At 33.1% G+C, this 21,515-nt stretch overlaps 1 protein-coding gene across 1 annotated transcript; it reads left to right on the top strand.

The window, feature by feature from the left end:
- The first annotated feature begins 2,944 nt into the window (after window positions 1-2,944).
- LOC110102054 (E3 ubiquitin-protein ligase ZNF598-like) lies at window positions 2,945-17,483 on the top strand. Its single transcript, XM_020830220.2, has 7 exons — window positions 2,945-3,242; window positions 3,720-4,025; window positions 14,333-14,541; window positions 14,632-14,680; window positions 14,853-14,942; window positions 15,100-15,162; window positions 15,310-17,483. Exons 1-7 carry the CDS (start codon window positions 3,075-3,077, stop codon window positions 17,026-17,028), a joined length of 2,604 nt encoding a protein of 867 aa, XP_020685879.1. The 5' UTR covers window positions 2,945-3,074; the 3' UTR covers window positions 17,029-17,483.
- Window positions 17,484-21,515: the final 4,032 nt, after the last annotated feature.

Below are 21,515 nucleotides of genomic sequence, written 5' to 3'. Positions count from 1 at the left end.
TATACTAGATTTATTATTTATGTACTATAAAAATTATTTATTTATTCATTATTTTTAAATGATTTAACCTAAATAATTTATAAATGTAAATTTATAATATGAATTTAATATATAAAAAATATGTGTAAATTATATTTAAACATATAAAATAAATTAATAATAACTTATATTAAATTTAAAATTTTATATAAGTTAATTTTGATTAATTTGAATAAATATTAAAAAAATGAATATAAGGTATTATTAATGTATGAGTTCAATTTATTTTTTTTAATTATATTATTTTATAATTATTTTACAATTTAAATTTTATTTAAATAATTTTCATATCAACCCAATTTGATGATGATTGAATCAATACATTGGGACCACTGGTGCCTGGGTGACTCCATTACAGACAAATTTCTAAATTTTTTTTATTTCTACTGCCAGCAACTCTAATGCACATCTTGTTGATTGGATGCATCATAATGTCTGAATTATTTTAATCCATGTTAGCCCCCTTTTAAGAATTTTTGCACAGACATTTCAATATCCCTTAATAATGTGAATCATATTAGTTGGGAAAACTTAGACGATGTCAAATTCAACGATTTCTACTTTGATTATTTTGCTAATGATACTACATACAAGTGGCATCCTTTGGTCTAGCATAAAAAATATTCCTTCATATTCTTAGTTTACACTTGGATGGCTCTTAGAGGTGGTTTGATCACTGCTGATGTTCTTTCCAATAGAAACATTAATATTCAAGATCTACCATGCAATTTATGTCAAGGAAACACTGAAACTCTCTCTCACTTGCTATTTGAATGTGATTTCTCCTTTTATGGTTTCGATGAAATTAATCCCCTTATTTCAAAATTACTTCCTTAGGCCTATTATATTTTAAGTCCTATATTACATTGGATGTCTTTCTATGGCAGAAAACTTTAAAAATGCTATGCTCCCCACCCTTCATGCCGTAGTTTACTTCCTTTTGTCTAAATGTGACAACATGAGGTTTAACTTCAATTTTGTATGTGCTACTACACTTTCTAAAAGGATTTCTAGATATATATATATATATATATATCTTAAGATTAATAGATTGATGGAAAAATGGGAATTTGAAATATTGTTGAGAATTTGTGTTGTTGTCGCAAATTGGTTTACATTCTAGCTGAGTTATTATCTGGTGGTTGTGATTAACGATTGTATATATTCTTCGTTATTTTTTGGGATATTCAGTTGGTTTTGTCTCTTTTGCTCAGGTGGTTTTCATGTGGAGGCTATTTTTGGATGTTCCTACAGCTTCTATTGGTTGGCTTCATCACTGTTGGTTTCCATAATGGTTGTTATGAATGTTTTGTGATGATTATGGTTGTATCTTTCTACATTGATTGTTTGTTTATCATTCGGGATGATGGACAATCTTTTGTCTAACGCGCTATGTGCTAGACCATTCTTGTAATAGCATCTATTTTGACTATGCTATTTTTTTAGAGTCATTATAACTCCAAATTGTGAACTGTTTTCGCCATAATATTTTGATTGTAATAGGGCATCTGCAACCAAAGCTCTCATTTTTCACTGCAAAATACAGTAAAATCAAAAAGCGTCGTGATTCATCTCCAGTGGAACACCATTTTGCCTCAAAATCATCATCGTTTCTTTTGCGCATTTCTCAGACAGAGTTCGGTAGAGAAAGAAATGGCGAAAGTGAACAGTGCTACGCCAATATTGGCGTCACACTGTTCATCAGCGACTGAATGCCGACAAAAATGGAGTTCGGTTGGGATGTCTGAGGCTCTCCATTCGCCTGTTTGTCGAACGGTTGGAGAAGGCTGTATTTTACATGCATGATTTTTTTTTGTAATTTTTGGGCACTTGTGAAAATCCTTAAGGAGTTGGTACATGTCGGTACAAGTGAGGATGTTTTAAGGGATATTAGAGAAAAAAGATAAGAGAGAGAAAAAGGAAACCTAGTTTTGGAGCTCGCGGAGTGATTTTCGTTAGTCGGCCCAGTTGAGATATTTGATCGTCTCACTATAAGGAACATTTAGTCTATTTCGGATTTCAAAATTTTTATTTTTTGACATTTTTATGATTAAATTTGAAATTTCGCTACCGAAAAATATAAATAACTTTGTTTTGGTAAGATTTTCATCGTGTAACTTTTTGTATGTTATAGAGATCACGATTATAAATATTTTGAGTATTTATTTGAGATTTTTCACAACGTGATTTTGAAAATACAATGATTTATGTCTACCTAAAAATTTATTTTAGCTTCTAAAAATAGTAGTGTAGTATAATAAAAGTCTTCAAACATCTTTTTATATAATCCTTGTATTTTAATAATTTTCTGAAAAATGTACATTTTTTCCTAATAGGATTCTTTGTTATCTATCGTTATGATATTTTGACATTTTCTTAATTAAGCTCAATTATATTTTATTTATTGCAATATATTGAAAATGAATGTAGATATATGATTAAAATTAATGTTATAGTATTGAAATACTAATGTGTGTGTAAAAAATAAGTAAATATTGGTTGACTTGTTGGTTGGAGACTGATTGACCTGTACATGATGGTGGGCCGACGTGTTTTCCTTTAAATACTGTGGTTTGATGTTATCCTCTACTGATTCACGTGATACTGATTGAGTGTTTATAAGGATATGATTACTATGCCGACGGATAAAGAGTTATGACTCTGTTTATTGAGCTAACGATTTACTGATACTAATACAATACTAAAAAACATCGTGATAGTCATAACTTCTTACTTGTTTTATGTGACTATTAAATACATGTTTTTTATTCATTGTTACTATTATTATACATATTTATTATTATTGTATGAATTTATTATTATTGTATTATTCTAAGATCCCTCTCACTGGATTATTATTGTTACCAATTTTCACAATTGGAGCAAAACGACCGGTCTTTAAATGGAAAAAGTTTTACATGATGTGGGCCTTTTGTTTCCCTGAGCTCTTCGACGGTCCACGGGCTATTTCTAAACTGCGCTCTCTCTCCCCTTGCGATCTCCGGCGAACTTCCTGCCCCGGAAACTTTCTCTAGATGGACGACTGCTGCGCAGTGTGCGCCGAATCCCTCGAGTGGGTCGCCTATGGATCTTGCGGCCATCGCGATGTATGCTCCACTTGTGTTGTCCGTCTCCGCTTTGTTCTCGGCGATCGCCGCTGCTGCATCTGCAAGACTGAATGCCCATCCGTTTTCATCACCAGGGTAATTTATGGGTTTCCTGATTTTCATGCTTCAAACGATCCATTTACTCCTTTGTATGAATGCTATTTTATATGCTTGATCTTTTGGGACCGATTTCGTTCGGTTTAGATCTTAAAGGAGATTTTATTGAGGCTCTATTTTTTTTTTCTTTCGATTGAATCAGCGTTGTTTTCTATATATCTCTTTCTATTCTGGTTGGATGGATTTAGGTTTTCTCTGTGTTGATGATCTAGGGTATCCACCACTTTTGAAGACTTAAAAATTTTGAAAAATCAAAATAAATGTATATTTTTGCTAAAAAAGTAATAATTTTTTTTTAAGAAATTAGTATATGAATTGAGAAAGGAAAATTATGACTTAATTTCCTGTTTTTCTACTACTTGTACATGTTATGATCCTGAAGATTTAAAAAGTAGAATATTGTCTGGATAGAACTCATAGTAAATGGTAAATGTTGATGTTACCCGTATATGACAGGCTTTGGGGAGTTTCACTGAGGCAAAAGTAAATTTTTCGGAGTTCCCACCTGGCGTTACAGAAGGTCAGCATGGGAAATATTGGTACCATGAGGATTCACAGGCATTCTTTGATGATGTAGACCATTACAGAATGATAAGCGCCATGTGCAGGCTTTCATGTAGTATTTGTGATAACGATGCTGAGGAGCTGAGGAAAGACAGGAGTAACAGAAGGCATAGATTTAAGAACATCGAGCAGTTGAAGGGCCATCTCTACCATCAACACAAAATGTTCATGTGCAATCTATGCATGGAAGGGAGGAAGGTTGGTATTGCATGCTAATTCTCCCCGAACCCATTTTTAATGTGCTCTTTCTTAGAGTTTTTTTACTGTAGAAATCATATTTAATAGTACTTTCTAGTATTGCCAAATTCTAAAAATTGCTTGTTTCTTCACTTAAAAATAATTGTTGTGCTTACATGACTGACTTTCTTATTTAGATTTTTATGAACCTATAGACCTTGCCATATTTAATCCAATTGTCCATGGTTCTGAAATTATAGCCTCTTTATGGTGTTCCAATATGTGAAGGAACTGATTTTTTATATTACGATATTATTTTTCTATACAATGTTAAGATGCTATTTTTTATTACTATTCTAAATATTCTAATGCACAGTAAACTATTCGTCAATCACATAATTTTTAAAATCATTTTTCAAAATTAATATAGTTCTTATATTTCCACAATCATGCATGTCAATCATTGCTCCTGCATATCAATTATCAGAAGATTTTGATTTATATTTGTCAAAAGGTTGTAGTTTTATTTGGGTCGGTTAAAATTAGCACATTAACTAGCCTGAAAATTGTCACTACCTGGCCCTGATACCTGATTTAACAAGGCGGGAACGAAAAGTCGGACGGTAGTAACAATTCAATTCATATCACTAACAATTTTAACATACAATATCTCAAAACAACTGAAAAGCCACTATTACAAAAAATTTCTCAAATACTTAACATTTGTATAATCATAAATTACATGTTTTCATTTGCACGCCGTCTTCTATAAACGTACTCTCTTTCAGTTATTTTTAATTCTTTGGAGATTTACCTAAAATATTAGTTGGATAGGTTGAGTTTACAAAGTAAACTCAGTGAGTAACTTCTAAATATAAAGTACAATACATATAACCTTTGATATATGTCTATTCATTTAAAATTTGATATATATTTCCTTAGTTTGTTTCCTTTCATTTTCTTCATTTATTTATGCATATCATATCATATTCATTTATAACATTTATAGCACTTTAACATGTATTCATTTTATATTAACATGTATTCATTTTCCCTTTTTAATTAGTACAGGAGCACCGTTTATATGTGCTAAAAGTACAACCATTTTTATTTTCATTTAACGTGCATGCGTATATTACTTTCCCAGCCAGTACCATACGGGGGTGACTCATGTATTTTGCATGCATATCATTTTTTCTTTTTTATTTATTCTCCATTATTCATTTATACTTTTTAGTTATAATTTATATCCAACTTCACTTTCAATTTCTTTTACATTCTTTCACCTATTCATGCTATCTTTACATACTTTCTCATAATAATCTATACATACTATCATATATATATTTGAAGTTTACATTGTTTTATTCATAATAGCCTCAAAATAAGCAAAACAATTATGTAAATATTTCTTTCAAAAATGAAAATGGAAATAAAAATAATGAAATTTTCAAATAACTATAATTACCATTTATTTCCTCTTTCAATATTCATCCAGTATTGAATACCTTTAACTGTTCACAAGAATATAATAATAAAATAAATATTAAATTTTAATTAAATATCTCAATAAACATTTGATTTTCTTTCACAAAATTTACCTCACAAAATTTCCTTCCATTTCTTGCAAATCTTACTTACTCCACCGTCAAACCAAAATATATATCACTTGGATTCTTCCAACCTAAATTAAAATATATTTCTCATTTTTTATTCAATAAAAGAAACGATAAATGAAAACATATGACCTCAAATTAAATCACTTACCTTTCCTTAAGAAGGAATTTCGAAGTTCAATTCCTTTTTCTTCCTTCTCTCCCAATTTCTTCCTCCTCGCTTTGAATCTCTTCTTTTTTCCTTATGGAAATATCACTTACTTTAGATGAAGCAGAATAAGGGAATTTATATGAAAATGAAAAGAAAAAAAAATTTACAAGCCTTCTTCCATCTTCCTCTCAATCATTCTTCTCGTTCACTGAGATTTCTTCAAATTTATCACTTCTTTAGCGATAAGAATGAAAATGAGTTGGTGATTCTTATCCCTAAACACGATCAATTGCTAAAAATGGCAAAATGAATTTTCCCCAATCCCTTCCGCGCCAGTTTGGCTTTTCCACTTTGTTCGTTTCTTCCTGTCGCGGGTTGCGACCCCCTATCTATAACTGGTCGGTTCAGTTGAACCGGCCATGTCCAATTCTCACAAATATCCTTTTGGCATAGTAACTAATTTAAGCCTTTTATCTTTTCTTAAAGATGATGCATTTATCCCTGAAAACTAAAATAATTATACTGATAATTTAATTGGGCACAAATTACCCATTTTATGTTTATAGTATGTTTGTAGTTCTATTTTCCATTATTCTTTATGCAAGTTTCTCATTTCAAGTAAAGAAGCATTCATTTTCTTCTTGGAATTTCTCTAGTCAATTTGGAATGATATGTAAGAAAACACGAGAGAATTGTGCTGATCTCATTATAATCTAGTAACAAGCAATCATGCTATCTTATAGAAGTTGTACATAGAGAAAGAAATGAAATATACAAAAGAGAATCTTTTTTTGAAATGAAGTCCTTTAAATGAGAGCTATAAATTCAGGATCCATGACTTAGTTTGAGTTATTGTCATAAGGAGCAACCCTTGGAATGGAAATTGTTTGATGATTTTAATTCCATCACCTGCAATAATTAATTCTTTTCATAGATGCTTAGTCAAATATTGAAGAAAAAATATGTTTTCTAACACTCCTTTTAAAGTTGGTGAGTAGATATCTTCCATTCCCATTTTAGCAATAATCTTCTGAAACTATGCAATGTTGATTCCTTTGTGAAGATATTTGCCAATTGGTTATTTATAGACCGCATGCGATATATATATATATTAAATTGTTGTCTATTTTTTCTTTTTTATAATCATTATTATTCAACTTGTTTCATTTCAGTATGTTGCACTGGATTGTGTGCAATATTTATTGCTTGATTATTGTCACATTAGAGTTCTATAAGGCCTTCCCACTTTAAGAATATTTTTCAATCACACTAACTCACATATACCTTGTGCATTGCTCTAAATGTTGCTTTTATATTAGACCTTGCTAAAACATTTTGTTATTTTTTACTCCATTTGACATCTATGAAAGGTGTAGTATCCAATGTGGATCTTCTATCAATGAGTGAACCTGTATAGTTTGCATCTATACGGGTTTCAAATGTCAACTTTGTATTTCTTATGAACAAAATTATGTTATGAAGTTCATGCATGGAATGATTTACCATACTCAAAACTTAAGCTATAGCTAGCCTCGTATGCGCAGGTTAAATTATGTTTTATACTAAAATCTGTTCCATTTCTTTATCTATAATACGATTTACATCTTCTCCTAATTAGTGATTCAAATAATTGTTGTATAAGCTAGTTTGCAAGCCAACATCCTAGTTTTCTTAAGTGGAACAATGGTATACTTTTGTTGCAATGTGTAAAATTAAGAGCTCCCCATGTGAGCGAGCAACCTTAATTTTTAGGAAATACTTTAAATTCCAAGCTATTTTACCTCAAACTCCATATCAAACATTGCTTCATAGACTCATTTTCTTGCTCATAATTTATTGTTACTATTGCAAAGTAGAAATATGAAAAAATAACTTTGAATTTTATTACTTTATTCTGTACAAAGTGTGAAAGTATATATAAATTTTTTAAAAAATCTTATAACAAAAATAAATCAGAGCTAATAATAAGAAAAGAAAAGTCAAGAATGGCTGATAGTTAGAAGAGAGAGAAGGCATGCAGATTAAAATCTATAGTAATCCATGTGCTAAAAAATCCTTAACAAGATTAGTTAACTTGTGGGTCTCTCAGTCTTTTAACACTCCCCCTCAAACTAAGTGCTATAAATCTACCATTTCAAAATTTCTTATAATACTTTTGAACATGGGGTTGTAAAGTCCATTGGTAAGAATGTTGGCAAGTTAATTTCTTGTTGGCAAATATGGAGTATAATTCAACCCAATTTTTAATTTCTCTTTTATGAAATGTCCATCCACCTTCACATGCTTAGTACAATCATGTTGTATTAAATTATGAGCAATGCTAATGACATATTTATTGTCAATATATATTATCATTAACCCTTCCTATTTAATTTTAAAAGTTTTCATGATAATTTTAATTCATGGAAGCTCACATATTCTTTAGGCAATGGCTCTAAATTCATATATTGGTTCTTAAAATAATAGGTTTTTTTTTGCTCTTCATGTTATGATATTTTCTCCCAGAAATTTACAGTTCTAGTCATAGATCTTCTATCTATTGGTGATTCTACATAGTCTGCATCAATATACCCTCCAATTTGTAAAGTGTCTTGCCTTTTATATAATATTCCTACTTGAAGATTTTTTAGGTCTTTACATGAATCGACTTAAGAGACTTATTGCAAATATGATTTCTTAATGGGTGTGAGATAAATATATCAGTTTTTCAACAAATTTTTTATTGTCCCTTGTCTACTTTTTTTCATTCTTCATCTGCGTCCAATTTTTTGACCTGGTTTTGTTGGGGTTTCATATTATTTGCAATCAGTCATTTTTTTTTTTTAGTTGATCTTTTATATAGTTTTGTTGAGAGAAATATTTTTTATTCTGATTAAGCTACTTTTATGTCCAAGAAGTATTTGAGCTTGCTTAACTCCTTGATTTCAAATTTCTCAGTAAGTTTTTCTTGATTGTCATCACCTATAACAGTTATTTCGTCAACCTATACCATTAGAATTGATAATTTATCATTACTGGAGTATTTTATGAAGAGAGTATGAACCCTTTGGCTTTGTTTGTGTCCAGCTTAATTTATGACTTATGTGAATATACCAAACCATGCTCTCAAAGTTATTTAAGGTCATATAAAGTCCTTTTTAATGTACATGTTTTATTCTTTGTGAAAGAACTATCAAATTCATGTGGTGGATTCATATAGACTTATTCTCCAACAGCACTATGTAAGAATTTTTTTTTTTACTTCATACCACTGCATGGATCATCCACGATTTATTATAAGACAAATTAGGATATGTATTGTATTCATTTTCACAATAGAAGCAAAAGTTTTTTGATAGTTGATTCTATATGATTGAGTAGGCTTTCATCTGCTCTACCTTTGATAGAAAAACTCCATTTGCATCTTATAGTTTTCTTTTCTTTTGGTAGTTCAACAATCTTTCAAGTGTAATTTTTGTTCAAATCATTCATTTATTCTCTCTTGGCATCCTTCCATTTTTTTTTTCAAGGGTCTAAAATAGGGTTATGTTTATAAGGCTTTATGAGTAAGAATTTTTTTTTTGCAAAGATGTGTACTTAAATGTGATATAAAGAAGAATGTGTAGTGATGGTTTAATCATTATAGTTATGGTTTGATCATTATTACAAGTTAACAATTATGAAACTTGAGCTTGCTGGAGAATTTAGGTTAGGCATGTTAGACCGGCCCCTAGTGGACAGGTCCAGCCTCTAAGGGGTTAGTTCATGTTTACAGGAGGAGGGGCGGCGGCAAGCGGGAGAGAGAGAGAGATTGGGTGGGATCCTCTTGAGTTCAAATTCAAATTTCAAGCCCAAGGAGGGGGCGGCAAGGGCCTTTAGGTCTTTTTGTCTTTTTGTTTTAATTGTATATTTTTTTCTTTTTGTTTTAATTGTATTCCTTAAGTATGGGAGGGAGATTAGAGTTAGGGTTATGTTTGATGATTGTGTTCTTGTGTGGGTTCTTCTTGGTGTCTTGGGCTCTAGACTCATCTAGAGATTGAGAGAGAACGATCCTCCTCTCGAATTGAGGATCAATTTTATCTTTATTTTCGTTGTTTCCGTTAGATCTCTCTTTTGCAATCCAATTACGATTTGGAGAGTTTTCCACCATATGTTGTGTGATTCAATTGTTGTTTTTTTCTATTCTTGTTAGGGTTTACTTGAAATATTCAAGTATTTTATATAAAATTAGTATCAGAGCAAGTCTTGGGACTATCTGGGGCTGATTTTTTAAAATTTCAGCAGTGAAATATCAGCTGGAGGAAGGAACCCTTGCTGATTTTTGGATCAAAATCTAGAAATTCTGATGGCGGCCAAGAAGGTAGATGCGTTGGAAGAGCATTTTGAAGGAGAGATGAGCCAAAGAAAGCCACAGTTAAGGATAGAATTTCATCCGTAAAAGACAAGGTTTCATCCGTGGAAGATAAGGTTTCGTCCGTGGAAGACAAAGTTTAGACTATTTATGATATGCGTAGTTGTAGGTACAATCTCTAATATGATTTTGGAATATATCATTGAAATTTCAAAGCTTTAATTGTGGCTTGTAACTAATCATTCTTCCTTTTTATCATATTTTATAGATAAGTAATCCAAAACTTTTGATGGGAACAAACCCATTGGATTGTGATGGTGCTAACTTGATCGACCTAAGGTTACTCCAATGAACCTTCTAGACCTTTGAAAATCTACTTAATTGGTTAATATTAGTTTGAAGAGCTATGATGCATCGACACTTATGAAGGCATGCAGTGTCAGATATGTGTCATACATGGACACGCGCTCGACATGACTGGGACTGCATAGGACATGGCCGAAACGTGTTCGATTAAAATAATATTAAAATTTAAACGAGCATGTGTGTCCATTATTTTAATAAAATTTATTAAAAAAAAATAAAAGTCTTTTAACGAGCGGGACTGTGCGTTAGGTTTTATCATGTATCCTTCTGTATTCAAAGTCTGCAAGCAAGGGTTTCATTTCCGCGAGAAGGCGAGTTTTGCGTTTTCGTTTCCATGAGCACCATCGAGGGTTTTGCGTCTTCGCCATTTATGCGAGCAGGCTAGCCGCAGGAGACTTCATTTACGTGAGCAGGCAAGGCCGAATGACAGAGAGAGTCATTGTTTATGCGAGTAGGCGAGGCTATGGAGTTTGCATCTTCGTCTTCTTGTGGAACCATCTTCTCAAGGTATAACCCGTCCTTGTGTCTTCGTCTTCTTTGTTTATGTGAGTTTGCGTCTTCTTGTGGAACTATCTTCTTCAAAACATAATATTTTTTATGTCAATTTGTTTGAAAAACTTTAAACCAATTTTCATTATTTTTTTTTAATGATATTAGCATTATCTTTTTTCTTGTTCATGCATAATTGTAATGTTAAACTCTAAACAATTAGATTCTTTATCCTTTTAATGTTAAAGTTTATGTTTGATAGTATGGTTTTGAACCCTTTCAAAAATTTATTTAAATCTTGTTTGCTAATCTTCATGTGATTTATGTATTACTTACTTTGAAGCTTACCTGAACCATGAGTAAATCTCTCAATAATTATGTGCCTAAATGCATAATAAACAACATTGTTACAAGCATTGTTTTGAAAATTGGACCGGCCGGTTCGACCGGTTCAACCGTGAATCGGTCTTATGGCCGGTTCGGTCCTCCTAAAGAATTGGTCTTGCATCAAACCGGTCAAAACCGGTTTGAGCCGCCGGTTCACTCGGCCAACCGTTGAATTGGTCCCGATTCTTAAGACCGGCCGGTTCAACTAATAATATATTTAAATACTTTAATTTAATATAAAATGTTTAATTAAATATTAAATTAATTTAAATATCATATATTTTATTTAACAATATAAAACACAAATTCATCCTATCATATATTTCAAATATTCAAATTAAAAATAAGTTGGAGGTTTAAAATTATATTTTATATATTTTTCATAGGTATAAATTATATCAAAAAATATAAATTAAATTAGAAATTATTTATATTAAATTTATATATTTATATATAAATTAAATTTTCATTAAACATAAGTTAAAATCGAAGATTGAAGATGTTTATATTTAAATTTAAAATTCGTAATTATTTATATTTAAATATATAACATAAATATAATAATGATTTATATTTAATTTTAAAATTATGTGATATATTATATTTGTATGAATTTTATTTATTTTTTAGTCTCAAAATTCTTAGAATAATGAAAATTTTAAGATTAAATTGTCATTGTTATTATGTTAATTTCATTACTTTTAATAATATTATTATTTATTACGTCATCCGGTTCAACTCCGGTTTGACCGGTCGAACAATGAACCTCTCCTTCTTTTAGTTCGTTGTCTGGTCCGGTTTTCACAACCTTAGTTACAAGCACATAATTTTTTTTAAAAATATAATCTGCTCTCTAATTTTTGTGATATTTGAAGTGTTGCATGCTTATTGCATGTTAATTGTTTTAGCAAAATTAGATGTTTTGAGACCAATATTGGAAGCTTCAATGGTAGGTTATATTATCTTTGTGAGAATACCTTAGAGATTCTGTATATCTCAATGTTAGATGGTTTTTTGCTTTGCACAAAATCTACGGCTAAGACTTGTATACCTTTTCCATGTTTGAATATCAATATTTGAGAAGAATGCCATACGATTATGTGCCTAAATGACTCATTTCTAATATGATGCTATATTAATTTATATATGCTTTCTAAAAATTATAATGTTGTGTCCACTCAGTATCCATGTCCTATATTTTCAATGATAGCCGTGTCCCGTGTCGTGTCGTGTTGTGTTCGTGTCGGTGCATCATAGTTTGAAGAGTAAGCCAACTAAGCCCAAGCTTGGGTGGATTAAGGATTAATCCCAATGTAGGTGGTATTTTAGACTTGATTGGGCCAAGGATATTGAGTTGGACACAAAGACTTATTTGTTCCCACAAAAATGGTTCAGTTTTACGTCAAATGGGGAGCTAGGGTGCTGAAGATTGAAATCCAAGTTATGAGAACTCAGTGGTGTCAAAAGTGAGGTCAACAATGATTGTGCGCTAAGATGTATGGAGAGGCACAATTCATGCGTGCAGTGAAGACTATGGGAGATGCAATTGGGATGTGCAATGAGGGTTATAGGAGACACGATTGGGATGTGTAGAAAGGTTTGTGGGAGACTCAAGTGGTATGTGTTGTAAGGGTTGTGAGAAACATAATTGGAACGTGTGTTATTAGTAGTCTCACGCTCGGAATGAAGGATGCAACATCATACTGTGAGTGAGGGTTTGACTATGTGGAGATGCATATTATTATTATAATTTTGTTTTAAACAAGTATAGAAGGTGGACTGTAGCTCTTATTGCCCAATTATTGTAGATGATTTGATCAAATTGGGCACACTTTCTATTGTTCTAATTCAGTTAGAATTTCAGTCAATCATACTGTAGTTTTTTACTATTTTTCTCTAAGTTTGGGATTGCCTTGATTATGGGCCATCTTTTTTGTTCCTGATCTTGAGGATTTTTCGCAGCAATATTATCTATAACTGTGATTCCTACTATTTGGTTATATGATTCTGGACAAGAGGTGTGCCAACTCTTGAAATTTGTTCTTTTCTATACTTACCCATGGTTCTGTAAAATTTCTGAATTTTCCTAGAATTAAAAAAAAAAACGTAAAATATTTGATATTGCTTTCGATTGCTTTTTATTTACAGATCTCTCAACTCTTGATTGATTTTATTTGTATTTCTAAAAATGCCTCATGTTTTGTAAATGTATTTGAAATTTCTTTAAACCAAAATGTTAATTTTAATAAAAAATTTGATCTTTTTTAATCTCTGTCATCTCTCATTGTTTTCTATTTTTTCGACATATTTGACATATAGAGTTTAATCTCTATCATCTCTCTAGTCCTCTTAAACTCTTTTTCTTTGCAATCACTACTCATTGTTCTTCATAAGTTGATAGTCTGTTTGTTGCAGCTTTTTAATGGTTTTGCTTTCCGGACAACTATTATAATTCTGTATGCATACAACTCTCTTGTTACTTTTTAAAAGTTTTTTTTTATAAGCCATTGTTTACTAGTAAATCTAATAATGTATGGTCGTTAAAAGAAGCTACTACCCAATTTTTTAAAAGCAATAGTTATCCTGCCCATAATAACTTAAAAAAAAACTTATTTATTCCATAATGATCATACAACTACTTATGTGTCAATAGTCTGTTTCACCCAGCTTCACATATGTTGAAGAGAAGAAAAGGCAATAATGCGTCTTATTTCTTTTGCAAATTTAGAAGTTGTTAAAAGTAAATAAGTGCTAGAGTGACTTCAAGTGGCGTATAGACAGTTGATTTACATGTTCTTCAATCGTTATATTGATTAGAGCTGTTGTGGTAATAAGCTAATGAAGCCAATCTTTTATTGATGTTTTCACATGTTCCGTGGAGTTTTTTTTTTCTATTTTTGGTACACCTTAAGTTTTGCATGCAGAATGGTTTTTGTTACATTTAAGTATCCACCCTCATTCTCATCTGGATATTTGGAGTTTGGAGCAGATATTTATCTCCGAACAGAAGCTTTACACTAGATCACAGCTGAGGCAGCACGTAACCACTGGTGATTCAGAGGTGGACGGCAGCGAGAGTGAGCGTGGTGGCTTTACAGGCCATCCCATGTGTGAATTCTGCAAAAACCCCTTTTATGGAGATACCGAACTCTACATGCATATGTCGAGAGAACATTTCACCTGCCACATCTGCCAGAGGTGTGCATACGTTCTCCTAAGGAAATGTTTTGTTGTCATAATGTTACTGAAAACAATTAAAGATGGATTGACCTTACTTTTGTTATGCAGGCAACATCCTGGTCAGTATGATTATTATAGGAGCTATGAGGACCTAGAGGTACAATTCTTTCACGTCCTTCCACCATAATGAGCCTTGTTCCATAAACATTCCTGCAGGCCATCCATTTGTTTCAACAATGATAATGTTGGATGTTTTTCTTCTTGATGCCTGCATTTGTTGCTCTTTTCCTTTTCTATAAAATGAGTTTCTTATATTGCTTGATCAACAGACTCATTTCCTGCAAGACCATTTTTTATGTGAAAATGAAGCCTGCCTGGCAAAGAAGTTTGTTGTCTTTCAAACTGATGCTGAAATGAAGGTGATTGCAAACTTAATTTAAAAATTTAAACTTTAACATCTCCATATGGATTTTATCTAGATTGGTTAGATTACTTCCGGGTTTTTTTTTTTTCCGGAATGGTGAGTAAGCTATGAGCAGGACTGTTTACAAGCTTTTGCTGGAAATTTATTTTCAGAGGCACAATGCTATTGAGCATGGGGGTCACATGTCACGTGCCAAGAGGAATGCTGCCCTTCAGGTATGCAGAATTTAAGCTCCTGTCTTAGTGGGCAACTGCATCAGCTTTTTTTATTTAGCTTTTCTTTTGGAAATTGATTGCTTGAAGCTCATCTTTAGTATTGTTAGATTTTAAGCTTTTCCTGTTGGATTTTCAACCTTTTTGCAGATACCTATTAGTTTTAGATATCGACGGAATGAGCAAGACCAACGACGAGGAAGAAGACGTGATCTTCATCCTGAACCATCTGATAACCAATTAAATATGGCAATACAAGCTAGTTTGGAGACTGCATTTTCAGAGGGTAGGCTTCATGACTCATCATATGGTAGTAGACTAAATGCTGAACATGGAGAAGCAAGTCAAGCTGATGAAATCACAAGTTCCATGGAACCATTAGCTATCTCTTCACAGTCTGAACCGGTCTCTTCAAGATCTATTGCAGCCAATAGAAATGGCTCTGGAAATGAATCTATTCTTCAGGATATATCCTTTCCTCCCCTCTCTGATTTTGAACCACCACAACCATCGTCCAGGTATGCACAGGTTCTTAATCAAAGGAGCAGAGCTAGTTTGGGAGAAGAATCATTTCCTCCACTACATGGACTGAGAGAAAGCAATAAGCCAAAGCCTGGACCTGTTTCAGACGGCTTAGTGTCAGATACAATTGCATCTCGTATTAATCCTCGTAAGAAGGGTTCTGTGAAAATTCTGCACTCTGCTCAGTCGAGGCCAGTTGAAAACTATGAAGCTGGCTCCTCTGCTTCTTCAAGTTCTCACATGAGATCCACACAGAATTCTCAACCAGCTCCTTCAACTTCTTCATATTCTAGGCCTAGGGGTTTGCTGAGTCAGGTGGCTCCACCATCCAGTTCTGTCTCTCAGGTTACTCAAGTAGGAGAAAATGGGTTTGCACCCACTATTCCTACAAATTCTGCATGGAAACCTAATGACATGAGAATTAAGCATTCAGCATCATCTCCTAATCTCCACAACAGTGATCCTTCAGAGGCCACTACATCCCAAATGGTATCTGCTATCACTTCAAATAAAGAATCGCCAGCACTTACAGAATCTCTGCCACATGTGGATGTTCAGAGAGCGAACAAATCTTTGGTAGAGAGTATTCGTGCCGGTTTAGGAATGGATGAGAATAAATATGCAGCATTCAGAAGCATTTCTGCTGAATATCGTCAGAGCCTTATAAATTCTTGGGAATATCTCTCTTATGTCGAGCAGTTTGGCCTTTCACATCTTGTTCTTGAACTAGCTCAGCTCTGCCCTGATCCCCATAAACAGAAGGAACTTGTTGATGCTTATAATGCTAATCTACTTGCTAATAATCAGCGTGAAAACACTAGTAATGCTGTTTTCTCAAAGAAAGATGCGAAGAAGGGGAAAGGAAAGACAAAAGTTATTGGTCACACAGAAAATTCTACTGCAAAAGATGCATTGGCGGATAGCATTTTAGAACAGGTTAGAAAGCTGCAGTCAAGTCGCCATCCTTTAGACAATGAAGTGGAGGTTTTGACAAAGGATGGGTACCGAAGTAATATGGTTAAAATTCCTTCAGCCATAGAAGTTGGGGGCAATACAGGCTCTGTGAACTCAACTGTCAGTGGTTCAGGCAGTAAAAAAGAAATCGTTACTAACAATGGCTTGGGAGGCGAAGGACATAAGAAAAACAAAAAGACGTCAAAGTTCAACAGAATTCGCCTGGGTGATGGTTCAGCTGCAGCTTTTCTTGATCTACGTCATCAGCAAACTAGCCCTGAAAAAACCGACGAGGACAGAAGAAACAAGCCAGCTGATGTGTTACCAGCTCGGGGTGTTTGGGGTAAAGGGGGCGGACAGAAACTTTTCACGCAGACAGGCACCTCCAAATGAGACTATTCTCGCAGTTTTTATTCTTTTGTTTTTTTAAAAGTTACTTTTGTGTAGTTATTAATTTACTATGTCATGCCATATTTGTTTTTTTAGTGCAAGCAGGAGCCAGAGCAGAGTAAGCGGGTAAAACTTTGTGAAGATGTTTAATGTCTTGGTTTTCCCTATCGCACTGCAGAAATTGAGGTAAATCATATATAATACTTGTATAATGAGGTATTGGCGGCTTTTTTTTTAGGAAATAATATGATTTTATTCTTCTTTATGTTTTCTAAATATTTTTGGAGACATGCCAAGGCATCTTCCAGTGTACCATAATTGCGGAGGAATGCCTGTTATTTATTGGAACTTGATAGTTTTTGACTTTTCATTTCAATACATTGGCCTATCCCTGTTTGGAGGCTTTATCTCATTGTTCTTGCTATGCAAGTTCTTCTATTGGAATAATTTTGTTGATACCTGTGTTTAAAGGCATGCTTAAAGGTTAATTTGAGACGTTTACAACTGTATATGAAATTTGTTGTGGAGTTGTTATGGGAAATGCTTAATTTTTTAATGTTTTTATGGATAAATATATGTTTTTTTTTTCTAGAAAAAAAGTTGGATAACTTTCTTAAAGCTATCGCATTTTAAGCTAATATGATTATGAAAAACTTATCGAAAAAAAAAAAAATCTTTAAAAATTATAAGAAAATTGTATTCAAACGGAAGTGTAATAGTTTTCTATAAAACTGAGAAAGAGCTATCATAAATGCCCCTTTAAGGTAGTAATTATCTCCTTTACTTAAAATCCGTCTAATTGTTATTTTGATCGAACATATCCACAAAATCTTTGCATTCTAATGGGGTGTGCTAAGGACTAGGGGTGTCAATTTCGGGTCACGGGTCGGGTTCGGGTCGAACCCGAAATTGACCCAGCACTATTCTGGTCAACCCGAACCCGACCCGTTTTTAGAAACGGGTCAATTTTCCTGACCCGAACCCGACCCCGACCCGCTTCGGGTCCGGGTCAACCCGGCACGACCCGAATGACCCATTTCCAACAAAAAAATGGCTAATTTTTAGGTAAAAAACGGGTCAATCTCCTCTTATCGGGTCAAAAATGGGTCAAAATCGGGTCAATCTCGGGTTGTCTGGTCAAAATCGGGTTTTCGGGTCAAAATCGGGTCACTTTCGGGTCAAAGGGTTAACCTGAACCTGACCCGATTTTTGAAACGGGTCGAAATGCTGAACCCGAACCCGACCCGTTTCGGGTTCGGGTTGACCCTAACCCGAAATTTTCGGGTCGGGTTCGGGTCGGGTTTTCGGGTCATGTCAAATATTGACACCCCTACTAAGGACTAAGCACTTATTTTATAGAAAAATATGGGCCTCTGATTTCTACAGATAAATAATATATTGATTGTATGTTTCTTCACTGGTCGTCAAACTTTGAAACTAATCAAATCAAATCTGTCTAGTTTAGCACCAAATGGAAATTGATTGATGTAGCACTAGATATATTGTTTGTTTAATATTAGAAGAAATTTGCCACAACAATACCATAAGATTTTCTGGTTTAGAATCAGAGCGAAATTGGTTTTGCAACAGAGAGATTGCTGTATTAGCATTGATTTATTGGTTCAATGCTAAAATATTTGTTTGTTTAGCACTCGAGGGATTGTTGGTTTAGCACTAGATAGATTGATGGTGTAGCTCTAGAGGGAAATTTGACGCTTGATGAGTTCCTAGTTGACTCATCAAGTGATTTGGGGCTTACATATTAAGAATGTTGGAAGAGTGGTTCTGGCTACCTCACCTTGGATACAGCTTGAGGTTGAGTGGTGTGAGACTTTATTTATTGACAATGCAGCCCAAGGAAACTTTTGGGGCTGGTTTAACTCTCTGTTTTGTGTACCCAGGGGCTTGAGCGTTCAGATTGATTCAAATGTTTTGTTGCGACATATGATCTTGATTTTCTGGGGCTTGTCTTGGGCATGATATTGACAAGGGCGTAAAGGACTTATTATTTTTATTTTGGAGGGGCTGAAAAATTGATTTGATTCATTGGAGGATGAGGCTTGCATTCATAATTTTATAGAGGATGTGGTTGTGGTTTGACTTTTGATGGCACGATTAAATTTGGGATCAACGGGGGGTTGGCATCAATTTGAATTGCAGCTTAGCGTTGGGTTGGGATTAGAATATCCCAACAAGTGTCATAAGTATCTTGATAAAGGTTTTGGTGAGTGGCTTAAACATGAATTGGCTGCAACGGGTAGAAGGCAAGGGCCTTGGGAAAAGATGCACGAGTATTCAGGCAAACTCAATAACGATTGATTGTATAAATGTTCTTCTCACCAAATGGTGCCAAATGAGGGGCTTGTCCTAGCAAGTGGTGTGGAGTAGATGTATTAAAGGGTTTGTATTATGAGTGTAAAATAAAATAAAATTATGGGTTTTGATTTCTTTTGTGTTTGGTTTGAAGAAAAAAAATATATTAAGTATTTTATAATATTTACTATTGGTGTAGTTATAAACCCAAGAGGGAATACAGCAAATAAATATATATGAGATTTTACATTCTTCTATTTAACGCTGTAATGAGTTGGTGTCCATTTTCATGAAATGAAACCCCATGACGTCTCTGTACTCCCCTGTCCCAAGGCATCGGTTGCAGTATTGGTGTATGTTTTAATAGATGAGGGTTAAATTATCATATCATATCCATGTCTTTATGCATTAGGTTGATTAATAATATTTATGCGTTTAAGAATGATAAATCTACTGTAAAGTTTTTGGATATTATAACCAATTTTGTATCTCCCTAGATGTTTGTCATATAATCTTATAGAGTACTTATTTATGGAGTTGAGATATTGTGTATATCTATAGAAAATTATGGAAGATTGTTTTAGTATTTAATTATACTCCATAGTGAAGGTTCTTAAAGTAGCACAATAAATACAAAGAGTTGTAATCATTTTAAAAAATGATAAGATTATTTAGCTCCATTTAGTAGGACTTAATAACCTAGGAGTTCCAAGGTAATAAAATGAGATGGGGCCTAGGATGAGCTATGAGAAGAAGCTGAAGAAGCAACCCTCCTTGTCAACTAAAGCAAGGCAAAAGATGAAGCTTTATTATTAATTAAGATATTAGTAAAAAAGGACTCTATCTTGACAACTTAGGCAGGCCATATAAAGGGATTACCCTCCATGGTGCAAAACCAACCTGAGTGAAACGTAAGGGGTAGAAGAGGACACACATCTATGGCCATTTGCAAGTATAAATGGCTTCCAAAAGGAGAAATTTTTATTATATAGGCTCCATCAAACTATTAAGTCTAATGGTATGTGCAAAAGTCCATTTTAAATGCAAGCTTAAAGTTAGTCCTAAAGCCAAGAGCAAAGTTCAACATCAAGCCGGAAGTCCAAATAAGCTATATAAAAACATGCATTCAAATCAAGAAAATTTTGATAAGCTTGAATTAAAATTTAAAATTCTATCCCTTCACGTGCATGCTCTATCCATTAAGAAAGATGAGAGAGAAACACAATGTGAAGTTACTTATTCAAATATGGAGGTGTGCCTATAATGATAAGATGATTGCTTATTTGATAACCTATCAAAGGCAAAAGAAGGTGAAATTAGTGCTTGTCTCTCTAATTTTGGCATGATTCTTCTATGTTATTCCTTTATTTAAATATATATAACCTATAATTAGTTTCTTTCCTAATTGATTCAATTCATTCTAATTGAATTCAAGGACTCCTATACCATATATTTCTTTGTCTTCTAAGGATTCATAAGAAAGTTCTCCTTCTTCAAGAATTTAGGCCCCTCTCCCTCGTTTTAGCCTTTCTGTCTCTCCTCTCATTCCATGTGACTCTAATTCTCTTTAATCTCTCTTCACTCGAGAGAATCTAAGATAGAAGAAAATTAGGATGGTTCCATTCAAGATGTGCAAGAAAGTTAAAATAAAGACTTAGAAGCAAAAAAGTAAGAAAGATCAAAGAAGAATCAAAGGAGAAAGAAGTTCAAAGAGTTTCAACAAAGAAGTGTACAAGAGATTTGATGAGGTGCATCTCTCATCAAGATTTTAACTACATTCAACTAAATCTCTTTTCAATGCACAACAATTCTTTTTTTATACAATATCACTAACTATTCGTTTTTCTCATTCACTTATATTGAATTAAACTTAATTAGTGTTCTTTATTGTAAATGTCCATCATAAGCGCTACTTCAAAATAATTAAATCATGTCTTCCACATCTTAAATTTATAGTTTAGGATTGCTTCATAGATTTTATTTATTGTTTGATTACTATTTTAAAGATCATTGAAAAATATTACTCTTCATCCATGAAACATACACCCCCCTCTATGTCTAACAAGTGGTCACCCTCCTTCAATCTGTAATGAACTTCAAATATTGATGTTGGGAGTAGCATCTTTGAGAAGTGCGTATACTTGACCTTAATAGTTACTTTATGAGGTGGGGGGTTA

This window comes from Dendrobium catenatum, unplaced genomic scaffold (genome assembly GCF_001605985.2).
Source record: "Dendrobium catenatum unplaced genomic scaffold, ASM160598v2 original_scaffold_260866, whole genome shotgun sequence".
NCBI classification, from domain to species: Eukaryota; Viridiplantae; Streptophyta; class Magnoliopsida; order Asparagales; family Orchidaceae; genus Dendrobium; species Dendrobium catenatum.
Note: the sequence above shows the minus strand (reverse complement) of the source record. Positions and strands in the feature narration are given on the sequence as shown.